At 44.5% G+C, this 19,457-nt stretch overlaps 1 protein-coding gene across 2 annotated transcripts in view; it reads right to left on the bottom strand.

The window, feature by feature from the left end:
• Positions 1-19,457, bottom strand: part of INPPL1 (inositol polyphosphate phosphatase like 1) — an 818,513-nt gene that overhangs the window by 287,698 nt on the left and 511,358 nt on the right. For both annotated transcript variants that reach the window (XM_069203762.1, XM_069203763.1), the window contains exon 10: positions 16,022-16,128. In XM_069203762.1, coding sequence (XP_069059863.1) covers positions 16,022-16,128 — 107 coding nt within the window. The remainder of the gene's footprint in view (positions 1-16,021; positions 16,129-19,457) is intronic.

The raw sequence follows: 19,457 nt of genomic DNA, 5'->3' as shown, positions 1-19,457 counted from the left end.
TCTGAAGGATTGAGTGGGCAAAGTGCCAGTCACAACGGACCTTTCTGTCCAGGCAGTAGTACTTTGTAAACATGTGCAGAGATCCCCACGTTGGAGCCTGACAGATGTCCAGGACCAGGATTCGCGAGCTAATGTTATGTTAATTTAAGATAGAGCACGAATCGCCCCCGGAGGAGTATCTCGGCGATGTGGACTGACACAGGCAGAAAATAGAATGCTAAATTGAAATAAGACTAAGTCTTAAGCAGTTTCTCGCATGTGATATGGTCAGTATAACTGTGTATGTTGTAAGGTAAGTTATTCGAATAGGAAGGGGCCAGGTAAGAGAAATATCTGCCTCCGCATCTTGTCAGTCAGATATAGGGGATGGTGAGTAAAGCTTTGTCCACAGATCTCAAATTCCTGACTGGGAAGTAGTATTTGAGCTTGTGATATAAGTAGCTGGGACCTTTTCTCATAAATGATTTGTGTGTGAGGCAACAGATTTTGAAGATTAGTCTTTTCCTAACTGGCAGCCAATGTAAGGCTCTCATAAGATGTGCAGAAGCACAGCCAGCTAGGGAGATTACAAACGTAAATGCTGCCATGTTTTTACTACTTGCAATTTGGACATTAATGTCTCATTTGCTGAAGCTAGTAGTGCATTTCCATAGTCGAGTCTGCAAATAATTAGTGCCGGGTCTAGAATTGTCCTAGCAGAAAGAGGAAGAAAAGGAAAAGCTTTCTGCAGCAGGCTCATTGTATTAAAGAAGGTACCAGTAGTAGATATAACCTGTTCTTTCTTGGATAAGGATTGATCCATTTTAACAACCAGATTCTTAACTACATTAAGAGCGGAGTCTAATTCTGGAGGTCAGCATTCAGAGGCCCAGATTTGTTGGACCTTGCCAAACAGACGATATCCGTTTTGTCAGTGTTTAAATGTGAGCAGTTTGTTGTCATCCATTCTGCGATCGATATCATACCTTTGGGGAAACAGTCTTTAGCTTTATCCAGGTCTTTAACAAAGGAGATGACAAGCTGAGTGTCATCTGCATAAGACAGTATTTCAAATCCAAAGGATTTAACGATCTTGGCATGGCGGATGGGGGGTGGGGTGGTGGTTGGGGGGGATGGGGCTGAGGTGGGGGGAATACATGTTAAACAGAGTAGGGCTTAAACTTGAGCCCTGCAGTACCCCCTTGTCAATCAGCATGGTGCAAGACTTAAATGCACCAAGAGAGATACTTTGTGTTCTATTTTCAAGGACGTTTCAGAACTACTGTAAAGCTGTCCCACAGATGCCTATCTCATGCAGCCTATGAAGCAGCCAGTAGTGGGATACAGTGTCAAAAGTTGCGGACAGGTCCAACAGCACTGACATAAATGGATGCAGTGGTTGCAGCTTAGACTCTGGTGGAATGAGCACACAAGCCCTCAGGGGATGCTTTTGTCCAGGGAGTAGCAGATTTTAATGCAAAGCACATTCCATCCTGAGATAGCCTGTTTTTGTACAGTCCTTTCTTTCTTTGCCCCAGCATATCCACACCAAAAAAAAAAAAACGATAATTCACCAGGAAGTCTTTGGTATGATCAATGTAGAATGGTAACGGCTCTTTGTGGGGCCCAGCGGTGGAGTCTCATCTTCTTTGGAAGGGTGAGGTGGAACAAAGAAGGTCCGTAGCATGATGGTCTGGTGTGCATGAAAATGTGACACCACTTTCTGTAAGAATGAGGAATATGCTCTCAGATCCAGTTTAGCAGGGGGAAAAAGACATTTACGGAGGGTGCACAAAGGGCCTGCAGATCAGTAACCCTCCTAGCTGATGTATTGGCCACTAGGAACAGTTTTAATGATCAGCAGATGTAGGGTGGATTTGTGCATGCACTATAAGAGGCTCAAAGAGCAAACACATTAAAATTGGATCAAGACGGAAGTCCCATTGGGGCATGTTGAATGGTGTTGGAGGGACCATGTGTTGAACCCCTTTTAGAAAACGTGGCAAAACATGTGACTTAAACAGGAAGGACTGATCCGGCAACCAAATTAATGCTGATATGGCAGAAAGATACCCCTTCAGCAGTGCCTAAAGCAAAGCCTTGCTGGGCTGAGAGAACAAATAAAACTTTAGACAAAGGCTCAGAAAGGGGATCAACATTTTTGGTAGCACACCAGGCCACAAATCTGTACCAAAGGCAGGAATGTACAGCCCTGGTTGAGGGACACCTTGCGGCCAGAATGCCATCACAGACTTCAGCAGAAAGGTCAATGACTGTCAAGTGTTGCTGCCTAATATCCACACATAAAGGTGGAGCATGAGCAGGTTTGGGCATACAGCACTACCCTGTTGCAGTGAAAGTAGATGCTCTTGAAAGGGCAGCCTGATTGGAGGACTGATGCTCATGCTCAGAAGTTCAGGATATCATTCTCTTCGTGCCCAATCTGGGGCCACAATGATGACTTGGACCCGGTCATTCTTGATCTTCTTGAGAACTCTGGGCAGGAGTGTTATTGGCAGAACGGTCTAAAGGAAGCCTGAGCTGCACTGAAGATGAAAATGTCTGAGCGAGAGTGGCCTTGGAAATTCCAGCATGCAGAAGTGCTGACGTGCGTTCTCGGTTAACTTGACATATCTTGGGTGTTCCCCAGAGCTGAACCCAGTGTAAGTCTGGCCTTAATTTAGCAATTGTCACAATGGTCATAATCCTAAGCACCAGATGAAGGGTACTACGGGGTACGACAATTGTTTTAAAAACCTATCTCACTAAATTAGACAAATCCGAATATCCCCAAAATTGAAGGACTAATGTGCAGCACTGCAACCGCCTTATAAATCCTCAGTACTGGGTGAATCAACTGTCCACCCTTATCACATGCAAAACATAAGGTGGCTCCTCAATGACGCTTCATAAGGTACTTACATCTACTTGCAATTTTTTTCTCCATTTTATATCTTTATAAAATGGATTCCCAAATACGTAAATTTGTAGGCCTGCTTGAGAGAGGTGGAGTTTGGACTAAAATTATTCTCAACACCTTTGCGCAGGGGAAACATCATCGATTCTATTTTTGATGTTAACTAAGTGAATATATGCAATACATTCTGCTAGAACCTTTGAGACTAAAAGGGCATCATGCACAGGATTCAATAGCCTCTACAACCTCATTTATATACAATGAAATTAACACAGGAATTAGGGAACAACTCCTTTGTACACTTTTATTAACAGTTAACGATATAATCTCTTCAGCAGGGACCCAGAGTACTTTTGAGCAATTCCCCTAATAAATACTAACAATATGTGCAAGAGACTAAATGGAATGCCCTGGTCCAACACGGAAGAGCAAAGGAGATGCCTATGCACAATATCAAGCCGTAAATCCACAAAGAACACACAGTGGTAATTTTCCCAGCACAAAATATTTCAGTAATAAAAGATAAAATCTGAATGCCTGATCAAATGTGCTAGTTTGTTTCCCAAAACCTGCGAGATAGTGCAACAAATCCATCTTATCCCCTTTCCACTGCTCTATCCTAGACATAAAAACACAATAAAATATTTTGGGGATTGTATCTAAAAGTCTAATGGGGGAGTAATTCCTTAGATCATTTCTAACACCTTTCTAATATAAGGGGACAATGTCTGCTCCCAGCCAAGATGCAGGAACAGATGCTCCATTTAATATAGCATTACCAAGAAAGATGATGTAAAAGCCCCATAAAATGGTATCTGCGCTGTACAAGTCAGTGGGTATTTTATCCATGGGATGAGCCTTTCCCCCTTTTTTCTCTCTTAATGGCAGCCATGATTTCTTTCACTGTCAAGGCCACAATATTCTCAAGACTCGCTTTTAAGGGGCAAGGGGCTGAAAAATGTGTCTGGAATAAAATAAAAGGAGAACTGTGAGTGCCACAATCTTCTGTAATAGGTACCTCTGGTCTAGTGATCATATTTCCCTTACCACTAGCAAATATGTGCAAAAAAAGGATAGCTGATCCTTGGCTCTTACTACTGTGAGAAGCTCTTGCTCATTTTCCCACAAGGTCTTTTTTCAATGCACTATAGGCTTGTGACTGCATGTGGAGTGGAATATTTTGCCTTGCATCTTAAATGGCAGGTTCCGTTTGTACAGCAGTTTCTTGAGGGGTCTCACAAAGAGGTAAAGTAGCTAAGGAAACCACCACTGTCCCAGTCACTCTAGTGCTATTTCAATCATCTTTGCTTTGGAGAATTTCTGTTTGATCAATACTAATGGAATTAGGGGGAAACTGATAGAAAGGCATAGAACAATTTTTGGACCAGATGATAAAAAATGCACTTCCTAACGACATAAGTTCTCATTCGTGATGTGAAAGTTGGGCCTGTTGCACTTTGGCTGGTAGCAAATCTATTTGGGGGTGGGGGACCTCATTCTTGATAAATGTCTAGCAAGACTCCACTGCCTAATCCCACCTCATGATTGGCTATAAGAATAAGTTACTTACCTTCGGTAACGCTTTTTCTGGTGGATACAGTAACTACCTGTGGATTCCTCACCAAAAGAATTCTCCCCCTTGCGCCAGCCTTCAACGGAAATTTCTTCTAGCTCTGCACGTCGACGATGACGTCACAATCGCCCGACTCCACGCGATGCCACATGACGTCATCCAGGCAATAAGAAGCCCTCGTCGACGTGCAGACGTCAGTTTTTACCATTTTTTACGTGCCCTAGAGGTGAACAGGTTAACCTAAAGAGCACACATTCATCCAGAATAGATGAAAATAAAACATTTAATATAAAACTCAATATAAATCACAGGTATGAATGCTCTAATTCGAGATAGAAGTAAATATATATATGTATAATTCCAGTCCAAAATGTCCTTTTCACTATCTTAATTTGCAAAGGAAAAGTATATACAATGAATACAACTGTATGCATGAAAAAAACTATATACATATACAAGATCAAGGATGCGCACCTAAAGAGATCTTGGTTTGACCAGTCAGGCAACGGGGAGGTGGGTGGGACCGTAAGGAATCCACAGGTAGTTACTGTATCCACCAGAAAAAGCGTTACCGAAGGTAAGTAACTTATTCTTCTGAAGGATACACCTACCTGTGGATTCCTCACCAAAAGAATAGAGTCCCCAAGCAGTATAACCTCCGGTGGTGGGTGCCCAAATGGTCAAACCAAGAAATCCTGCAGCACCGAGCGAGCAAAATGGCCATCCCTCCTGACCTCAGAGTCCAAACAGTAATGCTTGGCAAAAGTATTGAGGGATGCCCAGGTCGCTGCCCTGCAGATGTCAGCCACAGGAACACCTCTAGCCAAAGCCGATGAAGCCACATTGGCCCTGGTGGAATGGGCACGAAGCCCCACAGGTGGATCTTTCTTCGCCAAAGAATAGCAGATCTTAATACACAGAATGACCCACCTGGATAGTGTTCTCTTGTGGACTGCTCTACCTTTCCTCTTCCCCACGTATCCAACGAAGAGCTGTTCATCCTGTCTGAACTCTTTCGTCCTGGCGACGTAGAAGCTCAGCGCTCTTCGTGGATCCAGCCGGTGGAGCCTCTCTTCCTCCTTGGATGGGTGAGGTGGAGGGTAAAAGGAAGAGAGCGTAATTGACTGCCCCAGGTGAAAGGATGTAATAACCTTCGGTAGGAAAGCCGCCTTGGTCCTCAACACCACTTTGTCCTTGAAGAAGGAAAGGAATGGGGTTTCTACAGTTAGAGCCTGAAGCTCACTATCCCTTCTGGCAGATGTTATTGCCACCAGGAAAACAGTTTTAAATACTAGGAATCGTAAAGAACAAGAGTGCATGGGTTCAAACGGGGCCCCCATAAGAAAAGTTAAAACCAAATTAAGATCCCACTGAGGCATAACGAATGGTGTGGGCAGATACTTATTAGTAAGTCCCTTTAGAAACTTCAAAACAATTGGTGACTTAAAGAAGGATGGTTGATCAGGAAGGCACCGAAAAGCAGATAGTGCAGACAGATAACCTTTAATAGTGGCAACTGAAAAACCTTTCTGTGCTAAATAGAGTGCAAATGACAAAATGTCAGATAAACCAGCTTTTAAAGGATCTAAACTATTCTCTCCACACCAGCTTGTAAACTTAGCCCAACGATTCGCATAGATTGACTTGGTGGAGTGTCGCCTGGCCGATAGAATAACTTCCACCACATCTGGATGGAGAGAAAAGGAACTCCGATTGCCCCGTTCAATCTCCAGGCATGAAGATGCAGGCTCTGGAGGTGGGGGTGTAGAATCTGTCCCTGCGACTGCGAGAGGAGGTCCACCCTGCAAGGGAGACGGAGCGGAGGGCACAGAGAGTTGGAGTAGGTCTGAATACCACACCCTTCGCGGCCAATCCGGAGCTGTTAGGATGACTTGGGCTCGGTCTTGGCGGATCTTCCTGAGAACTCGAGGAATCAAGGGTATGGGGGAAACGCGTAAAGCAACTGACCCTTCCAGGTCATCTGAAACGCATCCCCCAAAGCTCCTTGCACCGGATACTGGAGGCTGCAAAATAGCGGGCACTGCGCATTCTTTTGAGTGGCAAATAGATCTATTTGTGGATATCCCCACATCTGGAAGATATACAGAACCAGATCTGGATGAAGACGCCACTCGTGGTCGACCGAACTGCGTCGACTGAGAATGTCTGCACGCACATTCAGGACTCCGGACAAATGATGTGCAATCAAGCAAATCTTGTGGTCCTGAAGCCAGGACCAGAGTCGAAGAGCTTCGCTGCAGAGAAGATACGACCCCACTCCTCCCTGCTTGTTTATATACCACATCGCGGTCGTGTTGTCCGTTAGAACCTGGACTGACTGATCGCGAATGGACGGGAGGAAGGCATTGAGTGCCAGCCGTACTGCCCGCAAGTCTAACAGATTGATGTGTAATTTCTGTTCTACTGGAGACCAAAGGCCTTTGATCTCCAGGTCCCGCAGATGAGCTCCCCACCCTAGAGTGGAAGCATCTGTTACCACTGAGGCCACTGGTGGGGGTAGCGAAAACAGCCTTCCTTGAGACAGGGTGCCGACCACTGCCCACCAATGAAGATCCACTGCAGTGTCTCTGGAGATCTTTATCGAGTCCTCGAGATCCCCTTTGTGCTGAAACCACTGCCTGCGGACGCACCACTGGAGAGCCCTCATGTGCCAGCGTGCATGAGTGACCAACAGTATGCAAGAAGCAAACAGACCGAGCAGACGAAGGACTTTGAGGATTGGAACTACCGCTCCATTTAGAAACATTGGAATCAAAGCCTGTATGTCCTGAACCCGCTGTGGCGGAGGAAAGGCCTGATTGAATGTCGTGTCCAATACTGCCCCTATGAACAGGAGGCGTTGAGAGGGCTCCAGGTGAGACTTGGGTACATTGACTGAAAACCCCAGGTCGTACAACAATTGAGTCGTCGACTGGAGATGGCACTGCACGAGCTCTGGATTACTGGATTTGATCAACCAATCGTCCAGATAGGGAAACAGACCGATCCCCTTTCTTCTGAGCTCTGCCGCTACCATCGCCATCACCTTCGTGAAGACTCAAGGTGCTGAAGTAAGACCAAACGGGAGGACCGCAAACTGATAATGTTGTGATCCCACCACAAAACGGAGATACTTCCTGTGCGATCTGAGGATCGGAATATGAAAATACGCGTCCTGCAAATCGACCGACACCATCCAGTCCCCTTCGTTCAACGCCAAAAGAACCTGTGAGAGGGTCAGCATTTTGAACTTTTCCTGTTTGAGGAACCAATTCAAAATCCTCAAGTCTAAAATCGGTCTTAGCCGACCATCCTATTTGGGAATCAGAAAGTATCTTGAATAGCACCCCTTACCCCTCTCTTGCTCGGGAACCAACTCTATTGCACCTTTTTGTAATAGGGATAACACCTCCTGCTGCAACAGGAGAAGATGATCTTCCGAACAGAAGGATGGGCGGGGAGGGAGGGTGGGAGGAAATTCTCGAAAGGGAAGAGCGTACCCCTTCTTCACAATGTCGATGACCCAGGAGTCTGATGTTATGACCTCCCACATTGGAAGAAAAAGGGAAAGTCTCCCCCCTACTGGAGACAAATGGACAGGGAATGGCGGAGGACTACGGCTGCTTTCTTGCTGCACCCCTCCCGAGGAAGAGGCAGAGTGCTGCAAGGTGGCTCCTCTTGTACGGACTCTGCCCCTGTCCCTGAAAGATCGGTAAGGCAGGGTAGAAGCAGTTTGTTGTGGTCCTTGCAGTCTTCCTCGAAAGGAACCACGACCAAAACTTTTAAATCTGCGAAAGCCTCTAAAGGTGGATGAGGCCGAAGTCTGGAGTCCCAGGGATCTAGCTGTTGCTCTACTCTCTTTAAAGCGTTCTAAGGCCGAGTCAGCCTTAGAACCGAAGAGCCTTTCCCCATTAAATGGGAGATCCAGGAGCGTAGCCTGCACATCCGTCGAGAAGCCAGATGATCTGAGCCAAGACTGCCTTCTAGAGACTATGGTCGTGCCCATAGCCCTAGCAACCGAGTCCGCAGTGTCCAAACCAGACTGGATGACTTGCGTCACAGCCGCTTGAGCATCCGAAAAGAGTTGCAGCATCTCCTGTGATACATTAGGATGGCCCTTTGCCTCTTCCATAAGGGCATGTATGTAACGACCCAGTATACATGTGGCGTTAGAAGATTTCATACTGCACGATGAAAAAGTCTTTTTAGCCGTATGGTCCATCTTTTTAGACTCTCTATCAGCAGGAACCCCAGGAAACGAGCCAGGAGAGGATCTGGAGGAACATGATGCTTGGACCACAAGGCTCTCTGGAGTTGGTTGCCTGGAGAGAAACACCGGATCCCCAGGCGCCGTCCTGTAACGCCGAGCCACCGCCCTGTTGACTGCAGCGGTGGATACAGGCTTCATCCAAATATCCTTTATAGGGTCCAGCAGAGCCTCATTGAATGGAAGAAGAGGCTCAGCAGAAGCAGATGTTGGATGGAGAACCTCAGTCAACAAATTTCTCTTAACGTCCGCGGTGGGAATAGTAATATCCAAAAAGTCCGCAGCCTTACGAATGACCTTATGGAACGTAGCTGCCTCCTCCGTGATCTCCCCAGGAGAAGCTAGATCCCAGTCCGTGGTAGTGTCCAGGCCGCTAGCTGAGTCTAGACCCTGGAAGTCACCTGAGGGCTCAACAACTTCTCCTTCCTCCAGGTGTTGTCTTGCGTACTCTTCTTCTTCCAAAAGACGGAGGGCCAGACCCCTTGATCTAAGTCTGGACTCCAAGCCTGGAGTCGACAAGGCGTCAGCCGACGCCGAAGACCTCCGTCGGCGCCGCGCCTCGGATCCGTCCGAAGCCAGAGGCTCCGGCTCCACAGCGATCCTAGACGTCGATGGGATCCGAGGCGAATCCACCGTAACAGGTGTAGCCATCCTGGCCGACGTCTTAGTCATCGGCGCCGCTTCAGACGCAGTAGGCATAAACGGGGTGAACGGCGCCGACTTGAAAGACGCCGGAACACCCATATCATAGGCCAAAGGACCAGACGGACCTGCGTGACTTCCACCCGGCGCCATGGAAGCAAAGATGTTAAACATAGCGTTCAAAAACGCTGCAGGATCCGATCCCGGAGTCGGGAAAGCCAGGTACTGTTGTTGCTGCACCGGCGCCGGTAAAGCTGCCGAAGAGGGTCTGTGTAACTCCTGGCCAGGAGAACCTTCAGGCCTCTGGAGAGGCTCGACCTCAAAGACCGACCCGGGTGACGCCGGGGTCGCCGGAGGAGGAGGGGTGACGGTCGGGCTTATCTCCCACGTCGGACGACGCCGAGCTGACGGAGAAGCCAGTCTAGACCTGGACCGACCCTTGCTCGATCGGCGCCGAGATCCATGACGGCGCCAAGAGCCACTATGATGGTGGCGAGACCTCGAGGATCTCGACGAAGACTCCCTACTATGACGCCTCTATTTCTTTTTCTTGGATCGAGCCAAGAATAACTTCGCCTCTCTTTCTTTGAGCGCCTTAGGGTTCATGCGCTGGCACGAACCGCACGCCTCGACTTCATGATCTGAACTAAGGCACCAGAGGCAGTTATCGTGGCGGTCGGTAACCGACATCCGACCCCCGCATTGGTTACAAGGTTTAAAGCCGGATTTTCTAGGCTGCGACATCGTAACCGACAGTTGGTAACAGTAGCTCCCTGTGAGCCTGGAAGAAACAACCGTTATTTGGGCACGGAAAAAGGGAACTGACGTCTGCACGTCGATGAGGGCTTCTTATTGCCTGGATGACGTCATGTGGCGTCGCGTGGAGTCGGGCGATTGTGACGTCTTCGTCGACGTGCAGAGCTAGAAGAAATTTCCGTCGAAGGCTGGCGCGAGGGGAGAATTCTTTTGGTGAGGAATCCACAGGTAGGTGTATCCATCAGAAAGTATCTGTTTCGCAGGTCTGCTTATAATTTTTTAAGACACAATGTTATTGATTTTTGTCAATATCTACATAAGTACAAAAAGAGAATTATAAAATATTAACATTAGAACTGAAACATCCGTTCTCTTTCTACCCCCACCATCACATCTTCCGACAGCAATCCACAGTGCTGACAAGGTATGTCAAGGATACACCCAGCTTCATACAACAAAGCACAAGCCCTCTCTGCTCTTATATCCATGTATTTCAGCATGTATTAGCCCTGCCAATCGGGTCAAGGACAATCCCAGGTAGTGAGTCCAAGTGTCCCATGTTTTAGTATATTTCCGAGGATAACGTCTAGCAATGTAAATAGGCTTTTTCATGCTCAAATAGAAAATCGAGCCCCTGGTGCCATCCTGCTATTGAGGGAGGGCTCTTATCCTTCCAGCAACAAGCCACATCCCTCTTGATTACCACTGGCCCTCAACCAGAGCAAAGCTAGCTTGTAGAAGTTAACATGCAAGTCACCAATATTCTACAAAAGGACCAACTTTGGGTCAGGATGCAACATCCAACCCAGCACAAAGCTCAAACACGATAGCATCTGTTCCCAATTCGGGGACTGGGCCAGACAACTATGTAGTGTGTATGGCAGAGGGATCAAGAGGAGGCAGCCACAACACCCATCCCTCCACAATCTATTTCTTGTGAGATATACCCTATGAAGGTGTGTTAGCTGTATGAAACGAAACCTGGTCAATACCACCAATTTTCTTGAAGAATCCTAGACTTCCCCACCGTCATTATAAGCAAGGGGGCCCAGAGCTTCCTCCCACACTAAGCACAGTTTATCAAAGGAGTCACCCCCTAGTTAAGGAACAATAAACAAGTGATTTTATGGTCACCCGGTTCTCCCAAACGTAATTTTACCTTTAAGTGACAACTCTGGAAAATCCTCAAGTCCTGAGAAGTATGGAAATATTGTCTATGCTGCAGGTTGTATTCTCCTTGGATGTCGTTAGGATTTGAGGATCGTACCCCATTATGTTTCCAAGGAATGAGTTTCCCATAGTGTCCCACTTCTAGAACCCCCTTAGTGAAATAACCTGTTGCACCACCGGCACCACCCAGAGTGGCGTTTGGTTAGTCAGTCAACCGTCCCAGCTCAACTTCCTGAAGGTGAATACCAAGTTTGATGTCGGGGGAGCAAAGGGTCAACCCTGCCACCTTATAAAATGTGTTGCACAGACATTGTACCTATCGCCCATTTTTCAGAAATGTATGCGGAGTCTCGCTGGGTATCATACCACCATTCATTTATAATTAATAAATGAGACGGTATACAGTAAGAGTGGGCGTATGCGATTCCCCTCTCATATGCAGATTTAAAACACTTCATCAGAGGTATCCATGAGAAACCCAGATTGCATATGAAACTCCTCACAATAGAGCCTAGTTTAGCAAAGGAGAGTGGTAGCTCAAACGGTAAATTTTGCAATTGGTAGAGAAAGCAGGCCAGCACTACCATTTTGAAATGGCAGACCTGTCTAAAAGAGACCGAGTGAGCTGCGATCAATGATTAACATCTGCTGTCCATCAACCAATGGTTGGACGTTCTGCTCACGTTACATTCTTGTCTAGGATGATGAAGAACTCCAAATACTGAAAACTGTGCATTACCACCTGCAGATTGCGGGCCCATCCCTGATCTTGAATGTGTGTATTAGCAGGGAAGATGGATGATTCAGTCATGTTAATGTATAGGCCTGTAACTTTGCCAAAAATGCAAATGATCGGGAGAGTCCGCTGACCCCATTTTAACCAAAACAACCTGGACGTCTTTTGCATAAAGAGCCACCCTACCAGAAACATCAACATCCCAGTTGAACCCACACACCTGGGTATCAATTTGCAGCCATTTCGCAAGCAATGGCGAAAAGGAGTGGGGGCAAACCTGTCTTGCACCTCTCTGGATGGGTAAAGGCTCAGACATCTCGTGGCCCATTCAAAACTTGACCGCCAGGTCCATTTACAGCTGTCATACATAGGCATTAATGTTGGGTTCGAAATTGAATAGAAGTAGAGTGATAACTTATCCCCACCATAGCAAGTCGAATGCCTTCTCAATATCAGCAAGCAGGACCACCGCCCAGTTCTGTAGACAAACCACCAGCGCATTATAAAGCCAATGGATATTGTGTCTAGTGGTTGGTCGGGCATGAACCCGACTGACTGCTTGATCATCTTGCAGACCTAGTAGAATGACTGCCTAAATCGAGCAAGTTTCTCACTAGCAGCCAGTGTCAAACAGATTAGGATTCCAATAACAGCATTGTTGATCTGGTGCCACCCTGCTTGTTGAGACACTGCATGGTGGTTCCGTTGTATGATTGTATAAAAATTCTCTTAGTTACCAAGGATGGCTAAGGCAAAGCTTTCAGTGCCAGAAAGACTGGTTTTAACCCCCGTATATTTAGGCAGTACAGTTGTTTTTGTTCCAGGCCACCATACTTGAATGGTGAGATTTTGCAGACAGCTCCCCACCTTATCAAGGAAGCATTCTTCACAACTGTCTGAGCTGGCAAATCCTGATGAAAAGGCACTGCTTTTAGGGGGTTCTTTCTCTTGCACCACAATTTGAGAAATTACTATAATTGTTAAAAATCAATCTGTCCTCCCATCCATCTTTCTCCTGGGACCACTGATCCTCTAAGCACTCTTGCAGTGGTCTCATGTGGGGAGGTATGTTGAGCACCAGAAACATAGATGACGCCAGAGACCCCAGGAGGGATGACATCTGCTCTGTTATTTAGCATGTTTCAAAGTGCTTGGAGACATTTCTACAAAAAGGTAAACACTTTCCCCTGAAAGATACATTTTTCACTTTTTTGTCATCAGTGTTGTACTCTGGTGGCAGAGAACCTGTACAGGGCACAACGTTCATTTATGGTATTTGATGTGTAAACCTAGACAATCCTATAAGTTGGCAGTGGTGTTGAACTTCTGACATGCCTGTTGTGCCAAGTATGGTGCTGCAATGTGGTTCTACTGCTCTATAAGAGGAAGATTTCCACATATGAAAAATGCAGACACTAGCCTGCCTTGCCAGACTATGAAGATTGAGGTGGAAATATCCAACTACATATTGACTTTGTTACATTCAGAAAGAGGTTTTTTGTGGGGTCCCCACAGGTGGGTGGGAATATTCTATGTTTATGGCTATCAGTGAGGATCCCATGATACAGAAGTGCATGGCTTTGCGTTTGCGATGTCTGTGATTCCAAGCTATCCCTTTGGTCTAACAGACTTTTGTTTCTAAAAGGAGTTTTCAAAGGCCTCTTCAAAACATTTTCCTTAATTAGACATCCTTCTCCATTATGGAGGCTTAATATATTATTGGCTCAACTAATGAAGAAACCACATGAACCCATTCACAAAGCAGACTTAAAATATGTCTCATGGAAGATCGCACTTTTGTTAGCTCTAACTTCAGCCAGGATAACAGGAGCAATCCAATCCTTCACAATAAAAGAGTCTTTCTATTTGGAGAGGATAAGGTTATTCTCAAACTAATTCACAATTCATTCTGGAAGTACCTTCAGACGCCCTTCTTTTCAAGCAAGTAGTTCTCAAATATTTTTTCTAAGATCCAACTACTGCAGCTGAAAGAGCTTTCCACTTGCTCGATATTGGATTATGTCTAAAATATTATGCTTAAGCTTTTAATTTGAAAACAACAAGCGAATCAGAAAATTTGATCAGTTACTCGTAAGCATACAGTCTCCCTCATATGGGACAATCCTTTTATCAAAGCAAAGTATAGCGTGCTGGGTGTCTTCGGCAATACTTTTCTGCCATAAGGAAGAAAGAACTGTTCGGCCTCATTCTACAAGGAGTGAATATGTCTACAGCACTCTTTTCTGGTGCATCCATTGCGGACCTTAGCACAGCAGCAAAATGGAACAACAGGCTTAGATGTGTGTAACACTACTGTCTAGATTCAGCATCATGGATGGATGCAGAAGGATGCAGCAGTAGGTCAAGCGATCCTGCATCACTTATTCCTGTAAGGTGAGGCTATTTAGCCTTTGTTTTTCCACCTACTGCTATTACCTACTTACTGCTTGCTATTCTGATTGAAGCATGTGAATACAGGAGAGATCCAAAACTGCAGAAGAAAAATGATACCTACCTGTAACTGAAGTTCTCCAGTACTGGTCTCTTTAATAGATTCACATGCCACCCACCCTGCTCCCCAACTCAGGGAAAAAAAGAGAATGGGAGACAGAGAAAGAAGACTGCACTACTCCTGTGCTCTGAAATTGTAACTTGCTAGCCTGGGTAAGGTAAGGGGAGTGCGGTGCTTTGTTTTGACGGAGTTTAGGTGCTTTAAAAAGAGGTGGATAGGTTCCTTTTGTGGCTATACTATCTAGGTGCATATTTAAAATTGTACTGCTCATTATGCATCACAGTTCGACGATAGGGATGATTTAAACATTAAATCTATGAATGATATAATACTGCATAATCAATATTATGATAAAATACAAACCATAAACTAAAATAATACGTTTGATGTTAAAGGTTTTCTCAACAATAATTTTGGAGATCACTATGTTGGAGTTTGATATTGTAGTGCAGAACTTTTCAAACTTGCCCTTTTAGAGCTATATCCTACCCGGTACACATCTTCTGCTTTGATGTCATGGACAATCATTAAAGCCAGAGAGATGGGCTCCAAGACCTAGATAACAAGAATCAGTCACAGCTTACTTAATGGACTAGAACTTCATTATCTTAAACAATGCTCATGTAATTAATAGTTTACTCTTGCTAAATGATTACTGCAACAGATGTTGATGTAAAGTGTGTATTTTTTCTATTGATATTATATTTGAAGTTATTTTTTTAATAGTTCAAGCAAAATGTATCTCCATTCTGATTTTCATCATAGTCACCGCACTTACTTTATTTTATTAACATCGGAGATTTAACTTACTGCTATTCATTTTATTGAGCTGATAACATTTCCATCACATTTTACTTGCAGACCCAGTCTTGCCTACTACCTATAAGAACCGAAACAAACTGCGTGACCACTCGTTTAGTTTTCTCAAATATCAAAATATGAAAATGTTTTTTTTTTTTTTTTCACCAACTAAGGAAGTAGATCCTGTTTTAATACCTACCTGATGAGAAAAAAAACAATGGTAGAACGATTGGGAGAGCATGTTAGGTCTATTACTCATTTGCATATTTTTACATATAATGGGAGTGTGAGAGAGCCCGAATGTGCATTTGAACTGAAACACACAGGCTGTTAGAGCAAATGCCTGGCTTGATTTTTTTTTTTTTATTTTTTTTTTTAATAGTGTTTCTTTTTAGATGAACTCTCCAATAAACATCAGATTCTTCCTAACATGTATCAGCATCTAAACGCCAATCCTGAAGCATGGTGCTTGCATACCTCATTCGCTCAAAGAATCACAAAGATGATATTATATTTGCAACACATTTCGTTTTCTTAGAAAAATTGGCATGAATGAACACTGCAAGTAGCCATAATTAAACAAAATTAAAACGGTATAGCAGTCTGTTTGTTTGAAGCATTCAAATATTTTCAATCCATTTCTATTAACTTCCTGTTTGTCTACTTACCCTAGCACTGGCGAAGATGAAATCCTTCCTCTGAGATTTATCCTTCTCTTTCTCAAATACGATTCCTAGCTTGGCCTGGGTACGCTGAGATTTGATCAGCTGTCGGACTGAAGAATTAGAACACTGTGAAGGTGAACTTAGAGATTAAGCTAAAACACAGTAATAAGTCTAAAGAGGACTGTCCTCGTCTCTTCCAAATAGGCAACACATTTAAACAAGCAACACAAAAAAAAAAAAAAATGCTCAATGGTGTTTTAACTCAGGTACTCTCATCTTTCTCAGGTTACCAATGTGGGGGAACAGCAATCAACAACTATACCAACTAAAGCACACCTACATGCTTTCCTGTGCGCACAAAATCCCTTTATGGAGTGTCTCCTATGAATTGCAAACTCAGTTCCTTTATAATGATTAAACTGCAGCATGAATACCTCTTCTACAGATATAGTGATGCCTACTGGAGCCATAGTAATGAAAGCTACTTAATGTGTGACTGGCAGTTCAGGAAATGTTACACAGTGATGCCACCCTTCTTTAAACTTACCTCCAGATCCCTTCCTATCTTTTCCAACAGTTGTAGAACATTGTAATTGGGAGAGCACAGGGAGGTGGGTTAAGAGGTTAGCTTTGCCCCCCCCCCCCCCGATTTCGTTGCTAGAAAAAACATCAAGGGATTGTTGCTCAAATTTACAGATAATTGGAAAAGGTGAATGCCTCCGACATGAATCCTATGCCAGCCCTGTCACAATGGACATTGGTGACTTCTAGAAGACAGCCATATGAGGAGAGTACCAGTTCAATACAAAGAAAGCATTCCAGTGTGATGAAACTTTGGAAATGTGTTTCTAAAGTAAGAAAACATTCCTTACTTGTAACTAGAGTTCTTCAGAACGAATGGTATCTTTCATAGATTCATGTGTATGAACAGTCCCCGCCATCAAGATGGGAATCCTTACTAAACAATGTTATGATGAATTGTGCAATAAACAACTTTAGTAACACTGAACTGCTTTGCGAACTTGCCCAAATGGAGCTCTTTTCAGAACTATCAGAAATGTGTTAAGCTCCCATAATGTAGGAGAGTTGGCAACCAGATAAAGGCACAGGAAAGCCCTGTCAATTATTTTATAATTTTTGTTGCAAATAGTGCCGTATTATCTGGTATAATGAGATATAGAGAAAATGTGGATGGTTGTATTTTTCTATAAAAATATTTAAGGCCTGACTTTTAAGATGTAGAGCAATTTTAATGGGTCTAAATGAATATGTGCCAATTCCTATCTTATGGTTTCCTAGTAGACTGCACTCTGGCTGCCTGCAATACTTGTTTACTGTCACGTAGGACTTTAATAAAACCAAACTCTTGTGCATCTCATCTGTGTGGTGTAACAACTGTGGGTTGTAGAGGATCTGTCTTACATTGGATAAGTGTTTCTGCCAACATTGTACAAAACTGAGAAATCCCAATGCTGCCTATGACATTTTGGAGCTGTTAGAATAGTCTTGCAATGTACCTTGTTCAACATATGGATTACCCTTGGTATTCGAGAAAAAAGGTGGGAGTGCGTATAAAAATGTTCTTTACTATATCATGATTCCACAAAGCATGCCTCCTCTCCCATGTATCCTAAACATAGCTACCTGTTGATGAATAAGCAGCATTTGTTACAGGATTGGTAGCAATGCACCAACCCCCATTGTGAAACACTAGACTCCACTGTTTAGCATTCAATTGCCCATTGGGATTTGCTGTTCTTTGTTGTTTGTTCTTGAACTTGTTCTGCTGAGATATCTACTGATAACCCAGAACCAAAGTCATTAAACCCCCTTGGACATCAGTATCGGACCTGTAACTCCCTTTGTGTTATAAAATTTGTAGTTGTACTGCTGGTGCATATCATCACCTTGTTGTACCTCACTCGTTGCAAGTATGCCATAAATGCTAATGCTATTGCCCTTAGCTCCAGAAGATTTACTTTGATAAGTGACTCTTCTTGTCACTCAGTCCACTGACATGCGGAATGCTCAGATGACCCATCCTATCTTTTAAGGAGGAATCTGTCCTTCAAATATATTCTGCAGGATTCTCCACCACTGAAGCACTAACCTGTTTCGATTTTTTTTAATACTGACTTGAATGCTGTTATCCCATTCAAATTCCACTTCTATCTACTGCTCACCGTTTAACTCATCTTGGATTGGTCTCATTCTTAGCTAACAGTAAAGCAACAGGAGAATGCAATAGGACATGGATAACAGTAACTTATTTTTTTTACCGTAACCGGGTGTTGATACTAAAGGGTAAGATTAGGGTCATTAATTTCTGACTTTGCTCAGTGGATGGATAAACATTCCCTTCTTCTGAAAGAAACCTTGCTTTTATAAATATTATGACTGTGGTGTGATAATGACTTCCTTATGTCGATGATTCAACCAAGGGCCAGATTTATGGTTTAAATCTCTTTATTGGGTTTATTACAACAAACACAAAGCAGTACCATGAGCTCTCATTGCTCACCCTCTATTATGCAGATGCTGAATGAACATTACACCCCCAAAAACTACCCCCTCCCCCTGGGAACCAGAGTGATGTTGCAGGATAGTGATTAGCGTGGTGTCGCAGCTCATGATGCGTCTTCCTACTTAGTGCCCTCCTAGACGGGATCGATAGAAGGCTCCGTTAACTGAAGAAGGCGCATATATCTGGGGCAAGTGAGTTTGCAGAATTCAGAGGATGGTAAAGTGATAAAGGGACGCCAGAGGTCAAAGTATGAAGCGACTTGTGCTAAGAAAGTGTCAACATATCAATTCCTAATATGTACCACGGGCGATGAAGCCAATCCTGGTACGTAGGAATCTGTCCTGTGCCCCAGTGTGTCAGGATGTTCTGTATGGCTGCCCACAAGGCCAAACCAATCAGCCACCCCCTACGTGATTTTAACAGGAAGGTGAGAGTGTTGGGCAGACCCAAGATAGTGTAGGCAGGAAACCATGGAAGCTGGGTATTGAGATGGTTATCTATATCATCCAACGGTTGTGTCCAGTAAGAGGTAAGTTTTGGGCATTCCCATAGTATATGCAGTAAGGTACCCTGGGAACCGCAGCTGCGCCAGCCCCAAGGTGGCGCGTAGGGTTACCGTGAAGAAGGCGGACCGGCGTGAGGTACCAACATCCAGCAACCTTAGTAGCTGTTTCGATGCTGGCTGTGTCATGGGTTGTGTGTTGTGCATGATAGTATATGTCCCTCCCCAATCCTGCTGGGTCAGCGAACAGCCGAGCTCCACCTCCCAACGCTTCTGGCTTGCTAAATGTACCTGCGTAAGAGGCGGGCGCAAGTGGTTGTAGGGTTCAGAGATGAGGCGTTTATCTAATGTCTTGGTGACCAAGTCACCTTTCAAAACTAGTGAGGGAGCGTTGTGCCTGACCGTGGAATGCA

This window comes from Pleurodeles waltl, chromosome 8 (genome assembly GCF_031143425.1).
Source record: "Pleurodeles waltl isolate 20211129_DDA chromosome 8, aPleWal1.hap1.20221129, whole genome shotgun sequence".
In the NCBI taxonomy this organism is placed as follows: domain Eukaryota; kingdom Metazoa; phylum Chordata; class Amphibia; order Caudata; family Salamandridae; genus Pleurodeles; species Pleurodeles waltl.
This window is presented reverse-complemented; position numbering and strand designations above follow the sequence as displayed.